Raw genomic sequence first — 25,727 nt, 5'->3', positions numbered from 1 at the left:
AGCTGACAGTTTACAGATGGAATTTGTAGGCTGTGCACCCTGTAAATCTGAAGAAATGACATTAACCCTCTGTGGCTGACAGCTGTGCTGTCTTAACTACCTGTAGCAAGGGGCTGATGCTGAAACATTCCCCAAGATTGTCAGGTTCCCAGACACACCTAAAACACTACACATTCACAAATGCAAAAAGCCTCAAAGGCCAAGTCCTGCTGTTGTTCCACTGTAAATCCAGAGGATACTCCACTGCAAAGATGCCACGCTCTCTCTAGCGGAAGAGAGAAGATGGCCTTGTGTGTGCGCAGATGACGAAAACCAGAGATTCTTGCACAAGGAGTCCCTGCTTTTCCTGCTCCCACACAGGCTGCAGGAAACAAGAGTTTTTTTATGCTTCTGATTCCTCCCCTTTTTCATGCATGGTTCCATCCTCTTCTGACTGATCATTCAGAAGCATGAACTTTCCATCATTTGTTAATAGCACAGACTTCATTAGCTGAGCTAATGCTTCTGGGTCCTGAAGAAAAACAATTCAGCAGGCTGCAGCAATCTTTTAGAGGAGCACACGCTTTTCCCAGTGCTTCTTGTTCAGGTTTTGTAATTTTTATTTTTATGACAACCTTTAGTCTGAAGGTTTGAATGTGAATAATTCTGGCCTAAACTTTGGCAACAAGTAATCCCTTTTGGTTCAGTAAAACCACCCCTTGGGTACATAAGAGAAAAAAAAAATCATTAATTTTGAGCGTTTATTTTGCAGTTCTTATCTGGCAATTACTGAAAAACAAGGAGAAAAATAATAAATTATTTATTATACTTGTGCTTATTGCCTGTAATTAAAAGCTCATTTCTCCAACTTCTTCTGAAATCATACTCATAGAATGGTTTGGGTTGGAAGGGACCTTAGAGATCATCTAGTTCCAACCCCCCTGCCATGGGCAGGGACACCTCCCATTAGACCAGGTTGCTCAAAGCCTCATCCAACCTGGCCTTGAAATCATAGCAGCAAAAGTATACAGCAAATATTAATGTATATTAGTGTAACATCTTCCTGTAGATAAATTTATCTACAGTGGGCTAGGTAACTTTGCCATTAATTTTAAGTAGAAAAACTTTGACTGCTTTGTGTGTTTTTCCTCCCTAAGGGAGGAATGAATATTGTTTCACTTAATGAAACAGCAATGAGTCCAATTTATACTTCATGTGACAGAGTTTGGTTTTTTCCAGACTGCTCAGAGCTTCCTTTCAAACTTGAACAAGTATAATTTGTGTAGTTCTGAATTTGATTTAGGGTGACAAATTTTATCTCAAATCAAGCTACTGCAAAGTCAAACTGTTTATTTTTATATGAACTACCCAGGGGCTGTGATAAATAATGTCTGCAAGATTTTGTCATTAAGAAGAGTAGCACTTCCGTTTTCTCACGCACACCAGAGGTACCTGGACAGTGCAATCAAAAGCAAAATATGGTGCCTCACAACACAGACCTGGGGAATGAAACAAACTTACCTTCTGTGCCTCAATTATTTCTTTCCCCAAGCTAATGGCATAGCAAATCTATAAAAAAAAATAAAAGTTCAGGTTTGTTTTTTTGTTCCTTAATTGGGACTAAAACACAGAAGTGTCAGTGCAAACTTAAGTCTTAAATGCAGGTCTAAAAGGAGAGGCAGAACACCAATTCACTGGGCTAACTACATAAAAATAAAACTATCATCTTAGGTTGTGCTTCAGCGCTCACTTAGGCTGGTAAATCTTTGTATTCAACTCAGTTTGATTCACCTAACTTCATATCCAGAAACTGAGAGATCTTTTCCAGTGCATGCAAAAGAATTATTGCTTTTTAAGACAAAAATTCTCCAGCACATTTCTTAGTTTTAATAGCCTGTTACTATCATATGCAGCAAGCACCCCGTGGTGTTAACACAGTATGGCTGCCTTGTCTTTGAAAGCTTTACAGATGTACATTTCAGATGTTCATTTTTGTTAGTGCTGGTGGTAGACACACATGCTTTCCCCTATCTCTCAATGCTGGCATTAGCAATCACATCCTTTCCTCCTTCTTGTACCTGCTGCTGTATTATCTATAAATTCAGTCCTTTTAAGACATAGAGCCATGGAAGGCTTGTGTGTTAAGGCATGTTTGCCTGGCAAGGAGCTGTGCTGCTCTTGCTTCTATAGCACTGTTTCCCAGATGTGTGAACCAAGAAACCTAAGACCTGTTTTCTAAATAAAGTATTTTACTGAATGTTATACAAACCTTTTCCCCTTCTGTGTTGCTCTCAAAAATATACGCGCTCATGGATTCTTCTCCCAGAGTCTCACTGAGATGGACCACAAAGCCAATCAGTCGCCTGTTATCCTGATGAGCAGCAAACTGTGTCACAGTGGCGAGTTCAAACTGGAAAAGTATAATACAGATTGTATTTTTTTTTAACCCGCATGTGGTTAGCTTGGTCAAGAGCTCAAGTTCATGTGACTGAGTATTCAATGCTGTGGTCAAAAACCAGATTCAAAACAAAAGGTACTTACACTCGTTCGTGTAACTTGGGTTTGAGGATCTATTAACCTGCAATTATGTGTAGGGGGAAAAAATAAAGTAAATTATTTTAGAGTGATTCTTAGTAATGTCTGAGTACTTTACAATAGTAAGGCAATCACTATGGCAATTTTACAGATGAGGAAACATGCACAGAATCAAATTTTTTATCTGTGATTTCAAGTTGGTCAATGGCAAGGTTCAACTCTAGACCCTGGCTCTCAGCTGCTTGACATGTATAGATCATAGCATCTTTCTGAATCCCTAATTTGGTAAGCATCCTGAGTCTATGGGTTAATACACTAATACGAACATAAACGTACTCCAGCTGAAGTGAATGTCTTGTATCAACATATTCTACAGCAACAATACCAACAACACCAGAGCAATGGTTCCCTTACTGTTACTACATGTAAGGAAAGAGAATCTTTCAATGGATTTTCCTTTGCATCCTTTTCTGTATCTTTGCAGTGCCTTATAGCCCCACAACATCCTCTAAATTTTGGTAGGATGCCTTTACAACTTAGTCTGGAGGATGATTTATAGATACTACAGAGTAAGAAAAGAGACATTTTTACTAAGTAAAGTGAATCTTGGGATCTTGCTCCCTCAAAGGGTGTATTTCTTGGAAATACAAACCCAAAAATACTTTACTAATCACAAGTTGCATGAAGAGAACAGAATGTTGACATGTTGAAGATTTTACAGTACCTCAAGTTCCTGCTGGTGACCATGAGATGAGATTCAGTCATACGGAATATGTTGTGAATGGCACGAGCAGCTAACACTTGTCTCATAGCTTCATAAATCACCTCACTTGTGGCATCTGACTGAACAGCCATAGATCCTAAAAACCGAACTACAAACATCTGCTGCAAAAGTGAATCTGAAAGAGAAAAGGCGTTAACTTCTTCACAGTGCTACTCCAACTTTCCCGTAGCTGAAGGTATGAGTGAGATTATTTTTTTCACTTTGGAATTTAAATGGTAAACCTCTGGGTGGTGACTGTGTGGGCAGTGACTTCCTGCTATGAGCCCTGCAGTGCTCTGACCCAGTTTTAAATAATGCTTGGACTGGCAGCAAGTAAGGGAGCCTGACCCCCCACATCCCCCCCCCCAAGAAAAAAAATCATAGTTACTTGGAAGCTTTAAAAGTGTAACCAGTCCTTTATGCCTTAATAGATAGTAAAATTCACTTGCCTATCTTGTTATCAGGTGCACATAAACTGTGATAAATTTATGACTGTGCGCAAGCCTTGGCTTCTATAAAATTAACTCTTATCTTTAAACCTTGCACATTCCTCACTTTCGTCTGTGTCCTTCTGACCTTCCATACAGCTGGTTCCAGTGAGGTTTTCATTAAATCCTTCCTTGCTCATTGACTATCACCACCAGACTCCTATCTACAGCTAAGTAGCTATTATGCAACAAAGCCGTGATTTGATCAGGCTCCCCTTATGGCTGGTGGTGAGCAAGGTAAAGCGTGATGAGTCCTGCTGAGCATGACTGCTCAAAGCCCACAGCAGCTGTGTCTACGTTGCACAAGACACACACAGATTGTTAAGCATCAGCTTGAGCTGAGCTACGCAGATCTGCTTGTGCACACAGTGACACAGGGCAGTCATTTCAGCATTGTCCTCTCTTCTCTGTGCTGCAGCGGAGCAGGGTGCTGGTGCTACCACTGCTGACAGTGCAGAGGTGCCTGCTTGTCACAGCTCCTCTGCTGTCAAGCAGCTTGCACCATCCTACCTTGCAATGGCAGAGCACATGCAAGCGAGAGAGTGTTCAGACCAGCAGGTTCTGCTTTGGTTCTGTGAGTAGTTTTCTGACAGAGGCTGCTGGTCCAGACAGCAGTTATAACTGGCACAGAGGAAGAGGAGTACAGCCAGGGTGTGAGCACTGCATGTGCTGGTAGAGGAAGGTCAGAACTGCTTACTTTTACTGGCACATCACTGGGGGGGAGGGAAACAGGGCACCAGTAAGAAACTCCTTTTGCTGAAAGACACATTCTGCTGCTGCTAGCTACATGCTGGGCCTCTGTCAGATTTAGATTGTGGATTTCAGAGTACATGTGGGTAATAAACAGCTACTAAGCAGCCTCAAACTTGATCAGAATTAGAAGACGACCTACTAAAAAAAAAAAATAGAATGAAAGACAAAACCCAAGCAAACCAAATCTTTTTGCCTTTAAACATTTGAAAGAAACCTAGTCTGGAATACAGCTTGGACTGTCAAGGAAAAAGGTGTTTGTTTTCACAGATAGTGATGCTTAAAGAACTGGCTTCCGAAGGATAACGACCTTCAGCGGTACTATCGGTCCTTTACTGCTGCTCTCTGGTGTCAGGTGCTCCCATTAAGAGACACTGGATAGCTCACAGATTAATTAGGCCTAAAATCATGACTAATTTTATCTGAAAAAAATGAAGCACTGACCTTCCTCCTCATCTTTGCTGCTGTCTTCAGATTCCCCAAATGGGTTTGCACGCCTACGAAATAAGAATAAAAACTCTTAATTGCAGATTCTCGTTATTACCCACGCACAAATGCTGTAATACCTGATTTTCTCCCCTGAAATCACTCCGTTGAAGTGACTGATCACTGTCTCTGGCCATACCTGCCACCTCTGTTCTGGTCCAGGAATTCTGTGGCAGGCAGTACGATATCAAATTGAATTGGTGTTCCAGGAGCAATGAGTTGCGGGGAGTCTTGCATGCCAGCTGATTCACTGGGAGTGATTTTATCATTTTCCATATTCTTTACATTCTGGCTAAAGTGAAAATGAAAAAAAAAAAAAGTTTTAATCAACCAATGACAGCCTGCCTCTGTTTTGGAAGATTATTCAAAAATCCAAAGTGACATTGAACTAAGTATAAATAAGAATATTTTCCCACTGACCTGTTACTGAGGACACTAATAAAATCTGTTTTATTTTTTGTACCTAAGATTATTTGTGAACAAAGTAAATGTTAGTATATTAAACCTGAACACAGAGCAACTCTTGATTGTGGGCAGACTTTAAGCAATAGGTTGCTGTTTCCATCCCTGCTGTCCAGTGGCCATATTTACAGCCACATTATCCTGTCAAAGAGCAGAGACCTGGACATGTGTCTGTAGGTGTCAGTGGCAATCCTGACATCTTTTTAAGATCTTACTTGGTCACAGGCTTGTTACAATGTGACCATTAGGAACAAGCGGTCCACACTGGGTCAGTTTCCTTCCTGCACCTTTTCTGAAAGAGAATGAAATGCTAAGTTTCCCAAAGCTACAGAAGTCATAACTATACACACCACTACATATAGTACACTGGGTTTACTACCAGCATCTTCTATTTGTAGAAAGTTTTCTGGTTGCATACAGATGTAAAAGTGACTTGGGAGATCAGCTGTCAGTGGAATAGCTGTTTCCTTTGCCCAGTGAAATAGATGGCAATGCTCTTCTATTTACAAATCTGTGATCAAAGCGAAACAGCTGTACTGTGAATAAAATTAGAAAGAAATTGACTGGCATTCCCCATGGCTATAGGGAATCTTTGGAATCTGTAAGTAATCATAACAAAGGGCATCATAAATCATAGTAAAGGCACTAGCCTGAGAGGCAGAAGATCTGGAAAAGGTCTGAATTTCTACCAGTAAATAAATGGGTAAGAATTTACAATTTTCTGACAAAACTTGCAGAGAAGTCTCTTCATGTTGAAGTCAGTGTGACACAAACTTGCCCTACTTTATTTATCACACTGCTTCTGAAAGCTGGATTTCAGTCCAGCACTGGGCTTGAAAGCCAACTCTGATTATGAAGTCTGAAGAATTCCCATCATGTGGACACAAAGAAACGATGCATAAAATACATATTTTGAATATAAGCATATCCTAGAGCATTATTAATGATTTTTGAAGGAGGGGAGCTTTATGGACTGACCTGAATGAGCACAAGAGAACAACAGTAATTATTCTGACAGCCGTGTAATTCACATTCCTGTGACAAACTGACAGGAACTGCTTGAGGTAATATGCAAGAATATACTTACTTCAGTATATACTGGGGACTCTGCTGTATTATCCACATCACAAGTCATTCCCTTACAGCAAAGCACTTAAAAGCAAAGCATTGTATTTGTTTCTGAAGAAACAGCAAAAACCCAATGGCAGTCACAAGGAGCTTCAAAGCTGTGATGTGGAGCAATAAGCATTACCCTCAACACTTGGCATCTCTCACAGCTTTCAGTAGGAAACATCAAAAGTAGAGGAATTTGCTGGAACACACAGGATTGTAAAGGCAGGGCCTAGACAGTGCTTTCTCCCGGATGACTGCTGCCCTGTAAAAAGAGCATGACTGAGCACAGAGTCTCTAGTCCATGCAAGTGAGGTTGTTACCTGGGGTGGAGAACGTCATGTTTTTTCGCAAAGCTGGTAATGGGAGTCACTGCTTGCAGGGCTGTCTGATTTAACCTGATTGCAGCTGCCTATGAAAACAAGACCGAACAGCTCTTTTACATATATACTTTACATTGTCATGTAAAGAACAATGGGAAAGCAAGTTGGAAGGAACAAACTGGAAGATGGAAACAAAGCTCGCACCTCTGGATTGTCAGTGAGATAGATCTGTCTGGAGATGTTGTTGATGGCACATATCCACTGGAAGGGAAAAATGAAATTGAACTCTTCAAGCTCACTTGTATATCAGAATAACATTGGTACAAAAATATTTTTACCTCCTCGTATTCTTTCTTGCTTTCTGCTTGAAGGGTTATACCCCTAAAATATAAACAGAGTGTATCAGTGCCAACAGTGGACACCAGGACTGTTTGACTCCAGGTCTTATAATAACATCACCAAACTTTGTATCTATTAATCGTCAAAGGAACAAAAATCACGAATAAACTGCAGCTAAAGGATACCGCATGTGCTGTTCAGGCACAACTGTGGGGGAGGATGGGAAGGAACACACTTTTAATTTGGAAACACCCCTCTGGAAACCTCGAAAGGCCTACTACTATAGCAAGCATGTTTTACATGAAACAGCATTTGAAAGAGTAGGTGTGACTGGCTGTCCTCAAATAAAACCTGTCTCATACACTTTGCCTGTAGGAGTAGTGATCTGAAAGCAGTATCTTCTGTCTTCACAGTCTACAGCCATAACAGAGCAGTTGTCCAGGTCCTGAATCAATCCTCCAGCAACTGCTCCCCTTGGCTGACACATTAAGTTGCCACCTTGAGTGAAGAAATACAGTCTTTCCCAAGTTGTAGTCACCAAACCTGTTTTACTAAAGAGAAGAAGCAGTGATAAAGACTCATTACAATTTATAAATTACTACAAACATATATGAAACTGCAAACATATCCTGATGCTAATCTGGACTTTACGTTCGACCCTGAAATTTTTTTATGATGAGTCTCTGTTAAGAAGTAAAAGCAGACACCTATTCCTAACAGAGACTAATCCTTAATCAAAGCTGAAGAACTAAACTAATTCCAAACATCCCAAGTTAAAAACATTCTCGGCTCTATCTTCTAGTTAAGGAATAAAGGAATTATTGGTATTGAGTAACTGACATAAATGCTATTAAGCTGGATTTAAAAAAAAGTATTTCCAAGCTGAAGAGCAGCATGAACAATTTCATCACAAAGAATAATAATTTTTAAAAGTATCTTCTGCAAGTAGTATCTCAGAGTCCATCTTCTCCCTCACTTTGGAGTCCTATTATATTGTAAACCAGCTCTTACAATGCTAAAATAAACTAATAAATGTCCACTCACAAGAAAAAAGCCCCTAGTCTAACAGAAATAAACTGGTATTTAATCCATCACATAAACAGGGTTACTATATGCCACCAATATACATAGCTCCCACGGAAGTTGATAGAAGATTTTATTTGCAAAATCTGCAGAGGTAACTCTATGTATGGTGTATATTCAAAGTTATGCACTTGCGTTGTCCATAAAGCTTTTATCTGTGTAAAGGAGGGCGTTTATGAAAACAGGTATTAACTACAAAATATAACTGTTTATTTTTGTAAACACTATGTTTTCATTAGCCCTAAGAACTGGCAACAATCTGAACCCAGCCCCATCAGTTTCTAATTTTTAGCTACTTGAATGCAAAAAATCATCCCTGTAGGTGAATTTAACCAGAAGTAAACTTCTGTTTTCACAAAAACAGTCTCAAATGCCTCTAATTTGGTATAAGCTTCTAAAACAGATTTCCAAAGATGACAGAGATACTTAGGAGCTGAAGAGTACAGCTACCACACGTTCAGGAGTCTCAAACATAATTCCCTGAGGAGTCTTTACAACCTGAAAAAAAATGTAGCAGCTAGTCAGCAATTAAACAGTGCATAGCAACAGTCTTCTTACTTTCTAAGATTAAGGTAGCCAGCCTTCTGGATGAGATTTCTATTGATAGCAGGTGAAGTTACATCTGCATCTGGGGTGTAAACAGATTCATTAACTGCAATTAAGTCCTGCTGGGATATCCTCATTTTTTCAGCTTCAGCATCCAGCTCTCCCTGTATGCTGGAAAAAAATCCCAACAAAAGCCATCATTAGTCAATTTATACCAGGATATAGGCAACATCTGTAACCCAAAACAAACAAAAATACCGGTTGAGATTATATTGGAGAGTAGCGCAAAGATAAAGTCTAATTCTAGAATAAACTTTATAGGAAATACAATCTAAGACTACATGTCCAAGGCTTTCTCTAAGGACTAGATAAATCAGTGCAGTTAGGAAAGAATGGAAGGAAGAGACATACAATGGGGAACTGCTCCCAGAAAATGTCATCTGAGCCTAAAGAGACAAGATGCGTATGCTCTGAAGGTATGTCTTGGTGTCAGGACCACCACCACCACGTGGTCGCAACACCGCCTCCCCCCCCCCACTCCCCTCCCGGGAAAATGGGGAAGGATAAGAAAAAGTGGAACTTCGTGAGTTGAGATAACGACAGATTTTTAATAATACCACACGAGGAAAACAAAAGAAAGGAGAATATAACAATAAGGCAAGATACAGAATACAATGGAAACACTGATACAATGAAATCCTCACCACCACGAGCTTCACAAAAGAGACCCCTCTCCCGGCTAGCTTCCCCTTATATCCCGGGCATGACGTCAGCATGGTATCGAATATCCGGCTATGCCCAACTCCCAGCTTCTGCGAAGAATTAACCCTATCCCCGCTGGACCCAGGACAAGGTATTACAATGAATTAAGGAAAATATGGCTATCTTTGGCAGGCTGGCAGCAAAAGCACAGCTAGGATTTCCCCTTGCTCTTTATTTTGAAAGCCCAGCTAGAAGATATTACTCTCAATGTGTCTCATAGAGTAGCTATGCATTCTTTTTTGCAATTTGTACTAAATGTAGTTATCTTCTTTCCCCAGAGAAATATGTAGAGACATAATGATCAGATTATGAGATTGCTTTGTAAGACTGACACAAGCACACAAGAAATGCTTGTGTTGAGAATGCAGTTTACTTTTTGATTGTCAGCTTCTAAAAGCCATGCTTGTATGAATTTACACTGCTGAACAGATACAGATGTTGCACCAGTATAGAAGCACAGTTCAAAGTAGGCTTTGCTATAGAATCTCTTGGCTTTCACAGATCTTTCTTTAATTCCTGCACTGTATAATGTGCAGGAATTCCTGCCATGAGACCACCTATTAACTGATCAGATTTTCAACAGTAAGTTTTCCATTAATTCAGAATGATAGAATAAGAAAATCAATAGCTCAAGTATCATTTTAACTTTTATTTTTTGTTTATAATACTGTCTTCCACTTCGATGTGATTCAGAAAACATTCTTGGTGCAGGCTGGCAAAACTGAAATAATTTTGAGCCTATCTGTAAAAATCCAGTTTGCTGAAAGTAGTAACTGTGAAGGGGTATCTGAGTACAAAACTGAATTCAGAAAGTGATAGCTCATTGCAGAAGCATCATACAGATATATACTGCAGTGCTGAATATCTATGTATTCATTATCTTCCTGTAAGACACATTTGGCATAAAGCAGGAAACAGAGCAGCCATTTTGCTGGAACAAGCAAGCAAAGAAGTCAGAGTTGTCATCATATGCCAGTGAAATGCCTTCATAATTTTTTTTTTTTCTGCTCTACTGTCAGACAATCATTGAGAGCCACTTAATTTTCAGAGGTTCCCACAGACCACTTGACAGACCCATCCCACCAATAAACCTGCTTTGTTTCCATCAACCTTAGTAAATCTGTGTTTTTCACTTTCAGACTCTTCTGATCGATACACATCAATGCAATGGGTATAATCAGAAAGCAACTAAAGGCTTGCCATTTTGAAAATGTGACATAATTAATACTATAATTAAAAAAAAAACCCTATTAGATAAACTATACATGAAAGAGCTTAGATCTCCATGTCATCTGCAAGCACTATTTGGTGCATCTGTGGACAAGGGAGTAGGAAATGGTTGCAGACTATCTGTTTGTGCTGCCCTTCTGTGAACCTGAGGTCTGGCTACATGTCTGTGAACTGAGGTCCTGAGGGAGCTGGCTAATGTCCCTGCAAGGCTGGTCTCTATCATCTTCAAAAGTTCACTGCAGTCAGGGAAGGTTCCTAATGACTGAAAAAAAGTCAAGTGTCATACCTGCCTTTGAGACAGGTAAGAAAAAGAATCTGGGGAACTACAAGCCAGTCAGCCATGCCTCTGAGTCCCTGGGAAAGTTACTGAGCAAATTCTCCAGCCAATTCCAAACACATGAAGGACAAGAAGACAACTAGGACCAGCCAGCACAGATTTACCATGGGCAAATCATTCCTGACCATCCTGACTGCCTTCTGTGATACAAGGACTAGCTTGGTGGGCAGGAGGAGTCATTGATGCTGTTTCACTTGACTTCATCAAGACCTTTCATGTGATCTCCCATAGTATCCTTATGGCCAAACTGGCAAAATACAAACTGGAGAAGTTAACTACAAGATGGATAGAAAACATGGCTGGACTACTGAGCTCAAAGGGTCGTAACCAGTGAGACAAAGCCCAGCTGGTACCCAGCTATTAGTGATGTTCTTAATAACAGCTGGACAACCCATAGGAGCAGATGACACCAAATTGGGAAGACTGATTAACAGATATGGTAGAGTGGAGGGCTGCTGTTCAGAGGGACTTTGACATGCTGCAGAGATGGGCAGACAGAAACCTCATTAAGTTCAGCAAAGTCCTGCCTGGGACGGAATAACCCCATGCAACTGTAAAGGATGTGAGGCATCTGGATAGAAAACAACTTTCAGCAAAGGACCTGGGGATCCTAGAGGACAAGTTGAACAAGAGCCAGCACCATGCCCTTGTGGCAAAAAAAGGACACTCACATCCCGGGCTGCCTGAGCAAGAATATAGACAGCAGGTCAAATGAAGTAATTATTTCTGTCTGTTCAGCACTTCTGACACTCCAACAGGACTACTGTGTTTAGTTTTGGTGCCCAGCACACAGAAGACAGAAACAAATCAGACCAAGTCAAGCGAAGAGCCATCAAGATGGCTAGGGGGGCTGAACATGTGACATGAGAAGAAGCTGCCAGAATTGTTTTTCAGCCTCATGAAACAAAGACTAAAGGCAGGATCTTGCTGCTAGCTCAACTACCTGACGGGAGGGTATACTGCAGATGGAGTTAGACCCTTCTGTGAGGTGTGCAGTGATAGGATGAGAGACAGTGGACACAAGCTGTAAACAGATACTGCGTGTGCCATGTGTGAGAGAGAGACAGAGCCTCAAAATTCAACTGGCCAAAGTGCTGAGCACTTTTCTCTAGCTGACCCTGCTCTCAGGAGGGTGGACTAGTGTAGGAGAATGAGAAGATGCTGAATTATAATTTGACTTCTGGAACATGAAGCTTTTCCCTTAAGAGACTGGAAGAAGAAGGCTTTGCCCTTAAGCAAAATGGAAGAGGAGGTGATGGAGGACCTGACATGGCCAAAGGAGAGCTGACTGGAATGTAAACAATGGAAAGATCCAGATGTAAACAAGGGAATGAATTAGCTAGAAAATAGTGTGTTGTTTTTAGTTAATAGCCAATAAAAAGTTTTGTAGGTGACGTATTCACAGTAGTAAAAGACTATAGAAGTAGTTGTAAAAGAGCAACAAAGTGATTCTTCTTCACCATCTACCAGAGTTTGCTCTTTGATCCCGCCGCAACAACTGGCACCCAAACAGGGACCTCTGCGATCCTGGAATAAACAACTGTGCAATCTGAATTGCAGGAAAGGAGCGACCAGCAAAGAATCCCGGAAGTCAAATCCTAATTCAGCATCTTCTCGTTCCCCTACAGACCAGATGACCCTGAGATCCATACTGCAGCATACTTTTCCAAACTTCAGGAATTATTAACTGTATCCAGGCTACTAGGAAAACTCATGGGGTGGGAACACAAGAATACTTGTCATTGTATACCTTAGAAAGTCATTAATATCTGCACCTATGCAATAAGCAGCTTTTTCCCTACTTCCTAAGTGGTTAAACCTTTTGGAGAACATGAATATATATAACACAGGCTGTACACAGCAGGACCAGAGATCCATGTAGTCCACTATGCTGTCTCAGCCAGTGGCAAAAAGCCTGTGCAAGAATACAAGGCAAGTACATATGATTCTTCTCCCATTCTCCTCCCCAGTGTTTGTAGAAGTTGGTGATATCCTGTAACTGTTGAAGTAACCTAGAGACATGGTGCTGCCTTTAAGTCAGCACTAAGCAATACCTGACTGGCCAGACAAAGAGTCACACTTGCATCATGGTGTTGGTTGGCTGGGTCGGAGAAGCTTATTTCCAGCTTTCACACATCTTTAGAAAGCTGTGACTTCCTACATTCCCACATCATGTCCAAAATGCGTGCATCTTACCACCTAGCCAAGTCATATGAGAGGCTGAGTTATAAAGGCTGAGTAATATTATCAGATCCAAATTAAATTAGACGATATTTTGCAAGCTAGTGCCTTTCAACATTTTCATTAAATATCAGAATAAGAATTATTTAAATTCCATTTTGAAATAAAATGGAACAGTGCTGTCAGCCTTTACATAAGTGCTACTTCAATGAATCTTTTGATCGGCTGCTTTTGTTGCACCACAAATTGCTTCCAACAAAACTGCTCTGGCATCTTCATGGTTCCCGAGACTGGATTCCTCTTCCTAAGGCATGTCTCTCCTTTCTACTTGGAGATTGGAGAAAAAAGATGACAACTCTGAAGTTACATACATTTGTGGCAATTAGACCAATTGGTTACTGAGAATATTTTAGTGATCTGTCTTCTCTGATGTGTTTTTACACTGTTAGCAATACTAATTGCATAAATGAAAATATTTTAAAATATGAAGACTCGAGTTTCACAATCAGCTTAAACAGATGCACGACTACATCACTGCTGAAATTCTGTAGCTGCACAATGGGCCTCATGGGCTCGTTGTTCCAAGACAAATAAAAAGCCTTTAGCTTGATTAGCAAGCAGATCTGACTCACCGAGGCCTTGTGATCTCCAGCACTAAAGGAGGAAAGGAGTGGGTAGCACAGTTTTCATTGTCTGTGTAATCTTAAATCATGAAACCATGTCCTGTGTCAGTAATTGCTAAACTGCACAGTGTCATTCAGAATTTTGCAAGCTTCTCTTTCAGTTTGTCCAAAGACGTCACACTCCTATACTAGTGACATTTGAGTTGTACTTTTAAGCTTTGCTGTGTGACAGACTTAAACACAAAACCTGGACTCAGTAAACCAACTGAGCAGCCTATTTTTGTTTCCATTTACCACTGTGTACTATCCAGAATTCAAATCCATCAGACTTTGGAAAACAAGGGCTTATTCTGTGGCGAGGATCCAATGGCAGGATTGTCGCTGTACCTATAAGACACAAGCAAGGTGCTCTAGCCTTACTAAATAAAGGGTGCTATTTCAAGGGAGTTTAAAGTCTGTCCTCAGGCCTGTACAAATGCTATGTAGACTGTGGAGGGATTTATTTTAGGAGTGTGAAAAGATACATAAGTATAGAGGTACAGGAAGTAAAGAATCATTTAGTGATATAATCTACTATACAGTGAGATTACTTATAACACTGTTCTCAAACTAACAAGTATGCATTATTTAAAATGCCAGCAGAGTCAGAATAAGTAATGATTTGGATACAGTCCTATATGAAAAGTACTAAGTAATAAAGAGAAGGACTCAGTTTAGTGTTCCAGCTGATGTAAAATAAATGACTAATGTTCTCTCTAATATGATTAAGTTTTAAATGTAAAGTCTACATTTACAGGGACTTAATTATAAAGAAAACGTAAATCTTCACTACCAGGGCCGGGGAGGCAGGAATAACCACAACGTTAGGAGTACAAAAGTGAGGCAGTTTATTGAAATAAGGACTTAGCAAAGCAGGTTGAACTCAGTGGAACAATACAGCTTATACTGGCTGCAACGAGTATGTTCTCTAGGGTGAGGAGTTTTGTTTGCCTTTTGTAGCTATAACATCAAACACTATAGGCCCTACATCCTTATTTGTGAGGTTAATGGGTTATTGTTATAGTATTATTACAGAAGACCCAGCAAGTATAAACACCTCTCAGAATGCACTTTAGCTCTGCAGTGCACTGACAGCATTTTCCTTTATACGTATAAACATATCTCCTTTCCACCTGCTGCTTTAACAAAATACGCCCAACAATGCAATGCAAGCATGGGGAAGGACTCTCATGAGAAAGAATCAGAGGCACTCTCTGTTATGTGCTGAAGGTTACAGTGCTAAAGTATTGTGTTACCTTTGAACCATGTCTGAAACAGATGATAAAAAGCTGTCCATTCTTTTGGAAAACATCTCTGCTCCTTTCTTAAAAAAGTTGATCTGAAAAAATAATAAAAAAACCCAACAGACACTGGAAGTTATCTTGGCTTTGGCAGACAAATAACAGACTGCGGGGACTGTGTTAAGAGCAATCCCATTATGACTGATACTTTCGACTGGCAATCAAACACATGGTCAAAACAGCTGCACTGCCTTTATTTCTTTCTCACTTTTGCAACTTTCCACCCTTTTACACACACAAAAGCTACTGCCTGCTGACAGGTATGTTTCCAATGAACTTGATAAATAACCGAAATAGGGGAACAGGTAGCCTTCTCCTATACTAGCACTGCACAGAATTGGGTCTAGTGGTGTTATGAGCCACTGCATGCAATGCCACCATACCAAAAGGAACGGGACACAAATCATCCATTAGATTTAGTAGTCCAACCTGGACTGCCAACTCCAACCCAGAAATTTTTAAATTGCTATAGCAAAGTCAGGAAAGTGATGAAGTGTAGCTGCACTAGCAGAAGCCTCCAGGGCAATCAATTAATATATTAACTACAGATTTGCCATGGATTTTGTTCTACTGAAGGAGCTAAAAAAAGATACTAATGCCAAAGCGCTCATTTTGTGACAGAAGATGAATTCACTTGTCTGGTATGGCTCAGCAGGCATGCAGCAGCAGCAAAGCAGCGTAGACTTGACCTTGGATTACCCACTGTGGGGCACACAGTCATCATTAGGACCTACTAGCGAAACATGGACATGGAAACACGTGAAACATGGACATGGCTAGCGCTTGTGTGCAATCAATTAGCTTTTTTAAAAAAAATATAATCAGTGAACTACTCCAGAAATAATGTAAAAGCAAATTCTTCACGTTTAAGCACTTTATTAGCTTTTTAATCCAATTTTACTTGTGATTCCACTCTTTTTCCCTAACTTGGGGACGTGGGATTCCTCTTACCAGTAACTCGGATTTCTGCGGCCATGTTATTGACCACAGACTCCCTTTACAGACAAAGGACAGAAGGCACACTCTGCTAAAGAATGATTCACCTATTCTATTTCAGAAGCCTTCTTCAGGAGGGAAGAGCTCTAAATTCCACTGATGATAATGAAAGACTGACATGCCTAGCTTAGATGTCAATGTCAGTTTTCAGCCAAATAAACCCTGTATTAGCCACTGCTTATTCCAAAAATTCTTTATGGCCTGCTCAGTCATTGGAAATGTGAAATATGAGACACGCGTTTTGGGTAATTAATAAAGAAAATATATACTTGGGCTGAAGGGTGGTTCACATTATTTAAGCATCAATATCAACTGGTTTCTGGCAACTTGGTCATTCCCATGACAACCTGAGACCTTCCTGTAAAAAGCACTCAAATATAGTAGTTTTGACAGGGAAAGAAAGTTCTGTTTGGCTTCCAATAAAGGTAACCAATGCAGGTCTTTTGCTCGGTATAATTACAGCAGAGAAGCGGTGTGAACTTCTGTGATGGGGAAAGTGACTGAATTCTCATTTATCACCTATTTTATATGGGGCGCATGATCTGCAAAGACACGAGACAATGGAGATGATGATCCACACTAAAACCTCAAACAGAGCACTGCATCATTTTTTTCTGTTTTCACAGCCCAGTTCACACTTTCCCAACACTTTCTTTCATCAAAGTTGAAGCACAACAGACCCTTAAAATGGGTGGCAATGAGAATCAAGTGCTGTGAAAATACTAGTTTGTTGATCCTCCTGACATCCCAGAGAGTCAGATTATCAGAATTACTACCACATTTTACAGACTTGAGAAATGCTCTATCAAATTGCTGGCAGAATAAAGATTAGAAAGAGGATTTATCAGCCTTATGCTCAATCCACTCTACTGTTCTGTCCCTCCAGTTCTCCAGTGCATGCTCTGTTCCCTGTCGCGCACACTCCTCATCAGTATGCTGAACATTATGTGCCAGGAAGGGAACTGCTACATAGGAGAGTTTGTGCAGATAGAGTAAACAGCGGAAGTAAATGCTGCTGCACTGATAGCTTAGCTGTGAAAAAATTAACCCCAGGCTGATTTTGCCTATAAGTGTATCAGATTTTTTTTCATTGGTGTCTTTCCTTAATATCTAAACACTCAACTATCTGACACAAACAGAATCAGTTGTTAGAATCTAAGCAAGCTGAATAAAAGTTTCCCCCCCCCATATCATTTGTCAAGCTGAATAAAAGTTTCCCCCCCCATATCATTTGTCAGTTCTCAAAAAAAAAAATACAGAGCTACAATGTTTTACTTTTCCCAGGGATATGCCTAAGTGATATAGATGCTTTACTGTCCATACCTGACCTCGTGTATATCCTAGCATAGGTTCCATCATTGCCACTCTCTTCCTATATTGCAGAGCATTCAGGGCACAGTAATATTGCAGAGACGAAAGGTGCTGCTTTCTTCTTGCATTTGCCACTTCTTTTGCTACTTCTGCCTTAATCTGAATAAAAATTGACAAAGAGGTTGATAAAGTGTTACCGTGCATATGGATATATTTACTAATTATTTTCAAGTTATCATTAAACAACACTCATTAGAGAACTTCTCCACATTAAAATGAAGGATGAGAAACTAAGAAAGCAAATCCAAAACCCAAAGCAAGTACTTCAAGCCCTTTTCTGGCAAGATTCTTAACCATTTGGGGAGCCCCTGTGACTATAAACTATGTAACTACCACAACTAACATTCTGGATCTGATCTCGGCTCAAGAAATTTTTTGCAACTGAGATTACAACAAAAGCCTGCCAGTGCAGAATTCAGAGATGAATGATTCACAATATGCTATATCACATTCTGTTCTGTACTGCATTTCCTTTAAAGGACCATCCTGTAGAACTGATGCAGTCTTAGGATAGGGCAAATCACACACTTTTTGGCATACAAGGATATATTCTGAAATAGTGGTCCAGTGGGCAAAGAAGAAGAAATGCAAAACAATCCCACCAACAGTTATGTGTATTATAAGTGGAATGACAATCCATACAGAGAAATTTAGCAGCAAGGTAGATGCAAAAAAATTGAATGCTTTATGAACAGCAGACACAAGGCTTCGTGACAGTTTACAATGAATTGTACCCAGTGATACAGCATCATCATATCAGCTGTATAACAGCAGGCCTATACAAATCTATTTATAGCTATTTGGATTGCCTCTGTCTGAAGAGCTCCCCTGGATCTGAAGGGCTCTAATTCACCACAATACTTGATACACACATACCTAACTTGGAGAAAACACGTATAACTTTGCTGAACTGATGTTTAAAAGCTTTGTGTCTGCTTGGAAACAAAATCACAAGTACCCTTCAGCTACTGTGAATTTAACTGATGAACTCTCCAAAGTTCATAAGGGAACAATGATGCAGACAGAACAGCTAGTGAAAACTCTTCCTTTTCCCTTTCAAGTTCGTTACCTTTTCATTTTCTTTCCTTTTCGGTAACCTGCTATACTTTGCCATGGACACGTCATGTTCTGTAGACAAGGAATATGATGTTTTTTAGAAATGTGATGTGTGTGTGCATAAATTAAAAATATCTTCTGTGATATAACAGGTGCATGGCATTAGAAATAAACAAAACAGGGAAACATACCATTGCTAGCAAGGCCAAAAAGATCCTTCAATGTGCTTACTTCTGGAAAAGAGAAATCAAATATTCAAAGTAAAAACAGCTGTAAACACTTTGACTGAGACCACCTATGGCATTTTTAATGCCTAAGTCATTCCAGTCTCACAGCAGACGTGTAAGTTGTGCCTGTCTTGAAAATTATAAACCGGATCAACTGCTAGAGAAATGACTAGGCAGATAGCAAATTAAGAGTCAAGTGAGTTTACTTGATCGAGCAAGTTATCACTGTGAAAAAGATTCCTTATCTGCCAGTGTAATTTACCCAAAGAAGCACCATTTCAGTATGCTCGTTATCACAAAAGGTCCACCACTATCATAAAAGATTGGCAGTTCTGAACAACTTCCTGACAATGCTTACACAGTACTGAGAAATGTAAGTCCCAGAGACATATCAACTAAGCGTCTTTCCCATATGCGAATCTTACTCAATGTGGAACATTTGTTGCTAAGTTGCTCTGTGGAAAGAAATATGTATCTAACACATCTGACTGCTGGCTATGATGCCTACATAACAAACACTGGCCACTAGTTTCTGATAGAGGCAGAAAGAAGAGAAACTATACAGGTGACTCAACGTTCACAGGTGGTAAGCACAAGATACTCTCTGTGTCCATACCACTATATGCCACAACTGGCAAAACCCTTCTCAAAAAGCTACAAAGGCTGCATGTTCACAAGAACAGACACTATGCAAATGTGAAAAGAATAACAGGAAATTGTAGAATGTCATCACGGTCTCTGATTATTTCTAACAACCTACTCATTTATCAGCTTCACACCACCTTTTTCTCCCCAGAACACTTCCTCATGTTTCTAATGTAGAAAGACAGAAATTCTTCCTAGGTGTGACTAACTTGTACCTAAGGGTTTCTACAGTATTCAATACACAGACATAACAAGATCAAAAAGGAAAAACAAGAACACAGTTCATCTACCTTGCTTCTTTGTTTAATCCTACAATGGAATTTCAGTATGGCCAGGTCTCTACTAAAAATGCTGTTCTACAGACTGTGTCAGAGAAAAATGGAGGTAGTGACAGATGGCTGAATAGAACAAAAACAATTTTTACATCCAGGGAAGCTGAAGAAACTTCCATTTTTTGTCATGAAGCAGCTGAGGCTTTGGTTGCGGGCCTCCCTTGCATTCTCTTCTTATGTCTTCTTTTATGAACCAGGGGGCAGAATCCATAATGACAGGAGCAGAATCACTGTATCAGTGCAACCACATTGAAGAGGTGGGAACATGTTTATAGAACCAAGATCTTATCATCCAAATACTGCTTTATGTTTGATATTATATTATAAACAAGATATCCATTAATATAGCCACCTTCATGTCTTCACAATTTCAAATGAGATGCTATGACATACGAAACCTAAACCAGTCACTATTTTGCTGTAATTGTTTTGTCTCCCATCAAAATGATGTCTCTAAAAAGTACATAAATTGGACTGAGCTTAGCCAGTTGAGAAGTGGGCTTGAAAAAAGAAAGAAAAAAGAAAAAAAGAAAGTGCTGCAGTAAAAACTCATGTTTCTGTTGCATGACTAGGTTAGCATGTCCTTGACTTTGAATATGAACTTATTTTGAAATTGCACCAGGTATTTCCATTATTGCTTTACTGTTCAAGTAATGAGTTCCCAAGTTTGTGCAATCAGGTCACTTGGAACTACTCTTGGATGGCAAGCATTTAAAGTGAACTAATTCCTTAAAAGGGAGGGAATAGACTATACTCTGAAGTTAAAAACCCGTTCTTGCTTGTGCTTTTCAAACAAATCCAAACTTCTGAAGTGGGACAAATACTGTTTGCAAGCCAGATTCACAGCTAAATTTCCCTTCTTTAGGCAATTATAATGTCAATGACTTCAGTGAAATCACACTGGTGTAAAAGCAGAGTGACCCAGCACAGAACAAAGCTGTGTATTTTCAAACTTGCACCATATGGTACATAAAACGCTATGTGGTAAACTTGCACTGTTTATGTCCGAGTAAAAGCATGCACCTGAGAATGGAATTCTGTCACAGAAAAAAAAAATTACACAACTTTTCTATGAATCATCAAAGAGCAAATGATTACGTGGATTATGTCTCAGCTTATTATGAAGTAAGCAAGAAGGAAGACATGAGGAAAACTAAAACTTAAAATAAAATTTACCTGTGAGATCTTTTTCCCGAAATTGTATTATTGGGAGAACCATTGTATCTGCAAGCTGTTTTGCTAGTTCAGAGTGAAGAATATTGAGCTGAAACACAGAACAGAGGAATGCCCTAAGACACAGTGTAAATAAAAAAAAATTAAAATCCCCAGCACTCTACAGCTGTTGAGGAAGCACACCTGTCATTTGTGCCCAGCTTAACGAAAAAAGGATAAAATGTACTTCAGTGCTTAGAATACATTTATCAAGATATGTGAGACAGATGGGGATTTTCCCCTAAATGCTTAATTGCTGCTTGGTGTTTTCCAAGGATCCAAGAACTTTTCAGTTCCCACATACTGTATTAGGGCAGTTCACTTGACCATTAATTCTAATGCTTAACCCTACAGAATTTAATCTGTAATTGGCCTTTATTAACCAGCTTTTGTTAGTCTCCATATCACAGCTACAATTCCACCACCATGACTAGAATCTATTTCCATCCATGAGGATTACCCGGGACACAATCACAACAGGGGGCAAGCACAATGAAAAGTCCCATTCAAATATTTCACCGTCAGAGCAATTTCTCATTCCTGTTTTTATGTTTCTTTAAAATTCAGCACATCGAAACATATTTTAAAGCACTCGTGTGATGCTTTTTAGGATGAAGGCAAGGCTCTCATGTCAGCAGTGGCATGGTAAGAATATTTGATAGTTGTCCTACCTGAACCCATCTATCACACTGCTCGAGCGCCTGATACTACAAACTAGGAGTGCGCCAGACACTGACATGATATTCTGCCCACTTGCTCATGGTATCCTGGAGGCCTCTAGGATTACACAGGTGAGGATGAAGTCAGTATTTCCCACCAGACAATACAAACTAGACCAGGGCAATTCAATACCTGTGGAACAGATAACTGAGAAACAGGTACAGGGGTAGCTAACATACAGGAAAGGAGGCTGAGGAATAGAGCAGGTTCTTGTGAGGGAAAATGTGACCAACAGAACTGAGCAGAGAGGCTCTCGGCCTTCTGCTCCCAAATGGTATGGTTCTCTTGTACCTGGGAAGGAGAAAATTCTTGTTTCGATTTATTTGTAGTTCACATAGAGAAGTGCAAGACTTGTGACAATAAAGCCTTCTTTCCAGTATCCCCAAAGAGCAGATGTGCAGCAGGAGAAGCCCAAGGGAAAAGTTAACCTCTGGGGTTCCTCTCACTGTATTGGTAGAGTTATCCATGGGCTCTAAAAATTTTAACTTATTTTTTGCTCCCCAACTCTCCTGTCTCTTGTCCTCTCCCAAAAAGTAGACCTCAACAGAACCTTTTGCCTTAACAACAGTTGAAAGCAGACTAACAAGAACACCACTTTTCTGATGGCACAAGTCTGCTCACAACAGAAAGAGTAATGTGACAAATGATACTTAAGCAGTAAGGACCTAGATACGAAGATTATATTGAAATGGTATATGGGCAGGTCTAACAAAAGCATTTAGAAAGCCTCAGTACTCAGCAGCAACCTACAGAGCAGAAGTGTTCAGCACACACAGCTGTAGTACCTATGCTGCCTTCAGCAGGCATTTCTGCAGCCTCCTCCAGACACCTCTGGATTTGGCATGATCTCACAGCAAATAAACCACAACTTTACTAATTCACAGCTGCCCTGCATCCATCCCTGGCAGGTTTTGGCTCATATTGCAGCATTTAAAGCTTAAAAATGTCAATATCATTTTTAAATGGAAATAAATTAAAAAATCCCCAGCCTAGATGAAACGTCCTGTGTCAGTCTCTTTTCTAATTCCCCTATTTAGGAAGTTAATCTTTGCTCTGAGGATAACATGTGGGATGAAGCCACAGAAACAGTTCTAACCATTATGAAAGAGTGATATTATACTTCTTTTCCACCTAATTAAATTATTCAATAAAACCCAGGCACAATCTAGCCTTAAATCGAAAGGCTCAGAATCAAAAGGACAAAGACAAAATAAACCCCACCAATATTCTATATTGTAAAATTCAATTGGCAATTCAAATTACCTCATCCACAACTTTTGAAAAGTAATGAAGGGTGGATATCACTTCTTCATCTCCTTTACCTAAGGCAAAATGCTGAAAACAGAAACACACATTTGGTCTGTAAATCAATAAAGGTGAGTATAAAATACAATATGTGTTTTACTATGAAGGTAATTAATACTCCTACAGAATGCAATAAAAAATAAAACTAAATGGAAAAACAGTAACTCATTAACTCTTTTACCCTGCTTTTCTTGTTTTAAGCAAATAGATTTTGGACAACATAAAATTCATGCTTATCATACTCATTTTAAAGTCATAGTCATACAATAGGAACAACCTGGCTTGCATCTTCATAAATTTATTAAGTCACATATTGCACCTTTCTTTTTTTTTTTTTTAGATTCTCAGAAGTGACCTAACTCCCTTGAACATGCAGGGGAATTTTACAACAGCCTCCACACGAAACCAAGTAAACCCAATGCCCTAAGCACTTCTGGAAATGACACTATTTACACAGACTTCTTCTCAAGTGATGAAGCTGAAAAGAAATCAAAGGCATATGTTGAACATACCTGCTTTTCATAGGCAAGGAGCTGCTTTGAAAGCTGTTGTGTGGCAAGACACATTTCATTCTACAAACAAAAGCAACATGTTAATAGAAATAATGAAAGGTCTTTAGCTCTGCTGTTACTACTGCTTTGTTACCAGCTTCTTGACCTGCAACTACTTACACAAACATTCAGTTACCTGTAAACAATCAGCCCCAAAATACCTGCATAGAGAAGCAGTAATATAACGGTACACTTCAGGCTTGATCAACACACAGTCTAACTACTTTGAATAGAGGTAGATTTGGGATTTAGTTTGGGGTTTGGGCTCCCCTCCCCACCTCAAAATAACAAAACTAGAACAACCTCAACCATGTAAGCTGTCATACCAGCATAAGAATGTTTCATATTGGTTAATCAACTTTCCCCAAAATCTACAGCAATAAAGAGAACCAGTAGATGTGCCTTTATATAATGCATTCAGACTCGGGGAATGTACTGATGTAATTACAGTGTTTTAAATTGATACAGGACTACAAAACAGCATATAATTCTGTATTCTCATCGCTAAACTGTCCAATGAAAGTAGACACATCCTTAAGATGTGCTTACGCAAAGCAAGACTCGTAGGGAGGTTGTGTAATTGTGCTTGACAGCTGGAAAAAAACAGACAGGCATTTGGATAAGTCAATCTTTACTCCATGTACTCCTAACAACAGTACATCAACTCCTCTGTTCCTGATTTGTTAACAATTACTTTAAACTGGAATAAAAGAAAAAGGGGAAGGGGGTAACAGGAATCTGTCTTTACCCTTGCCAGACCCTTCTCTTCCTCAGTAATGCAGAAAACTAATGACTTTTCATTTAAGTTCATTTTAAACCTTAACACAATCTATTCCTCTCTCCAAGTACATAAGGCCATAGAGAGTTTGCAAAACTCAGAGCAATCTCTGAACTGGTTTAATAGCAGCCTTTATGCTGGGGCTGGTACAGAAAACCATTAAAAGTGGGACAGAGTTTACGTACTCTCTTGTTCTCCCTCATCATTCTGAGCACGCAGAGCATGGCACAGTTAACTATCTGGGCCAGAGATCCTGAAACACTCTTTACTTTGGCCTGATGCCACCTCTGACATACTGCATTATGGCCTGGTGCTTCTGCACCACCTGGGCATGCCAGGAAGGAGGGTTAATGTGGACAGCAAGGCTCAAACACTTAGTCAGAGTCTTAAGTATGCCCAAGTGCTCGGAAAGTACAACGAGAGGTAGCCACAGCCTTGGTAACAGCAGCTGTATGCGAACACATATCAGAAAAAGATGGGTGAGCTAATTCTGAACAACTCAAAACACTATGGTGATAATACTCACAGGGGGCTGGAGATGGGAGAGCAGAGGCCTTCCAAGGTACAAACAAGGGCTCAGAACTGAGTTAATCTGGGTCCAAACTCAGATCATGTGCACCCCATGACTATCCCACCTCACAGTGATGGATTATTCTTATTTCTTGTCTCAGACCAATTACTAATGAGCATTACACTTTCACACAATAATTATCAAGGATTCATGTAAGATTTGCCGGTTGGTTATGCAGACTGTGAAGCTTTTAACATGAAAAGCTTTACACAAACACTTGGCATTTAAGTATTTCCCAAGCCAGTGGATGGAAAGGATGTTCTGTTTATAATAAATTAACAAACCTTGTTAAGGGCTCAGGCAAGGATAGGAATGAGCCTTAACTATCTGCCCACCAGGCTGTAAGGACACCTGAGACACTTTTCCACCTTCAAAGTGGGAGCTAGCAAGCAATGACTTGATGACAGGAAGGATGAGACTCCTTCTACCTGGACTGATGACATTAAAAGGGTTTGTTCATTTGTTTGTGTGCATGTGGGTGGAGTCCAAAGATGAATTTAAGATTACAAAAAAGAAGCAGAGGTTCTCGGACCTAAGATCTTTTTAATCAACACAACCTCAAAGATAGAGCTGAGTAAGAGCTGCAACAAGACTAAGTCCTCACACAGCAACTGTGATGCCATCTG

At 39.8% G+C, this 25,727-nt stretch overlaps 1 protein-coding gene across 1 annotated transcript; it reads right to left on the bottom strand.

Annotated features, from left to right (window-relative positions):
* Positions 1–1,386: 1,386 nt before the first annotated feature.
* APPL2 (adaptor protein, phosphotyrosine interaction, PH domain and leucine zipper containing 2) lies at positions 1,387–23,767 on the bottom strand. Its single transcript, XM_010077836.1, has 18 exons — positions 23,714–23,767; positions 23,160–23,231; positions 21,141–21,228; positions 18,952–18,993; positions 18,774–18,832; positions 17,657–17,803; positions 15,293–15,375; positions 8,877–9,035; positions 7,598–7,786; positions 7,235–7,277; positions 7,101–7,157; positions 6,897–6,985; positions 5,141–5,293; positions 4,960–5,012; positions 3,239–3,413; positions 2,521–2,557; positions 2,249–2,389; positions 1,387–1,548 (listed from the first exon to the last, which is right to left on the bottom strand). Exons 1-18 carry the CDS (start codon positions 23,765–23,767, stop codon positions 1,387–1,389), a joined length of 1,803 nt encoding a protein of 600 aa, XP_010076138.1.
* Positions 23,768–25,727: the final 1,960 nt, after the last annotated feature.

Source organism: Pterocles gutturalis, unplaced genomic scaffold, assembly GCF_000699245.1.
Source record: "Pterocles gutturalis isolate BGI_N339 unplaced genomic scaffold, ASM69924v1 scaffold13678, whole genome shotgun sequence".
Classification (NCBI taxonomy): Eukaryota; Metazoa; Chordata; class Aves; order Pterocliformes; family Pteroclidae; genus Pterocles; species Pterocles gutturalis.
The sequence above is the reverse complement of the archived record's forward strand: the minus strand, read 5'-3'. Positions and strand labels throughout refer to the sequence as shown.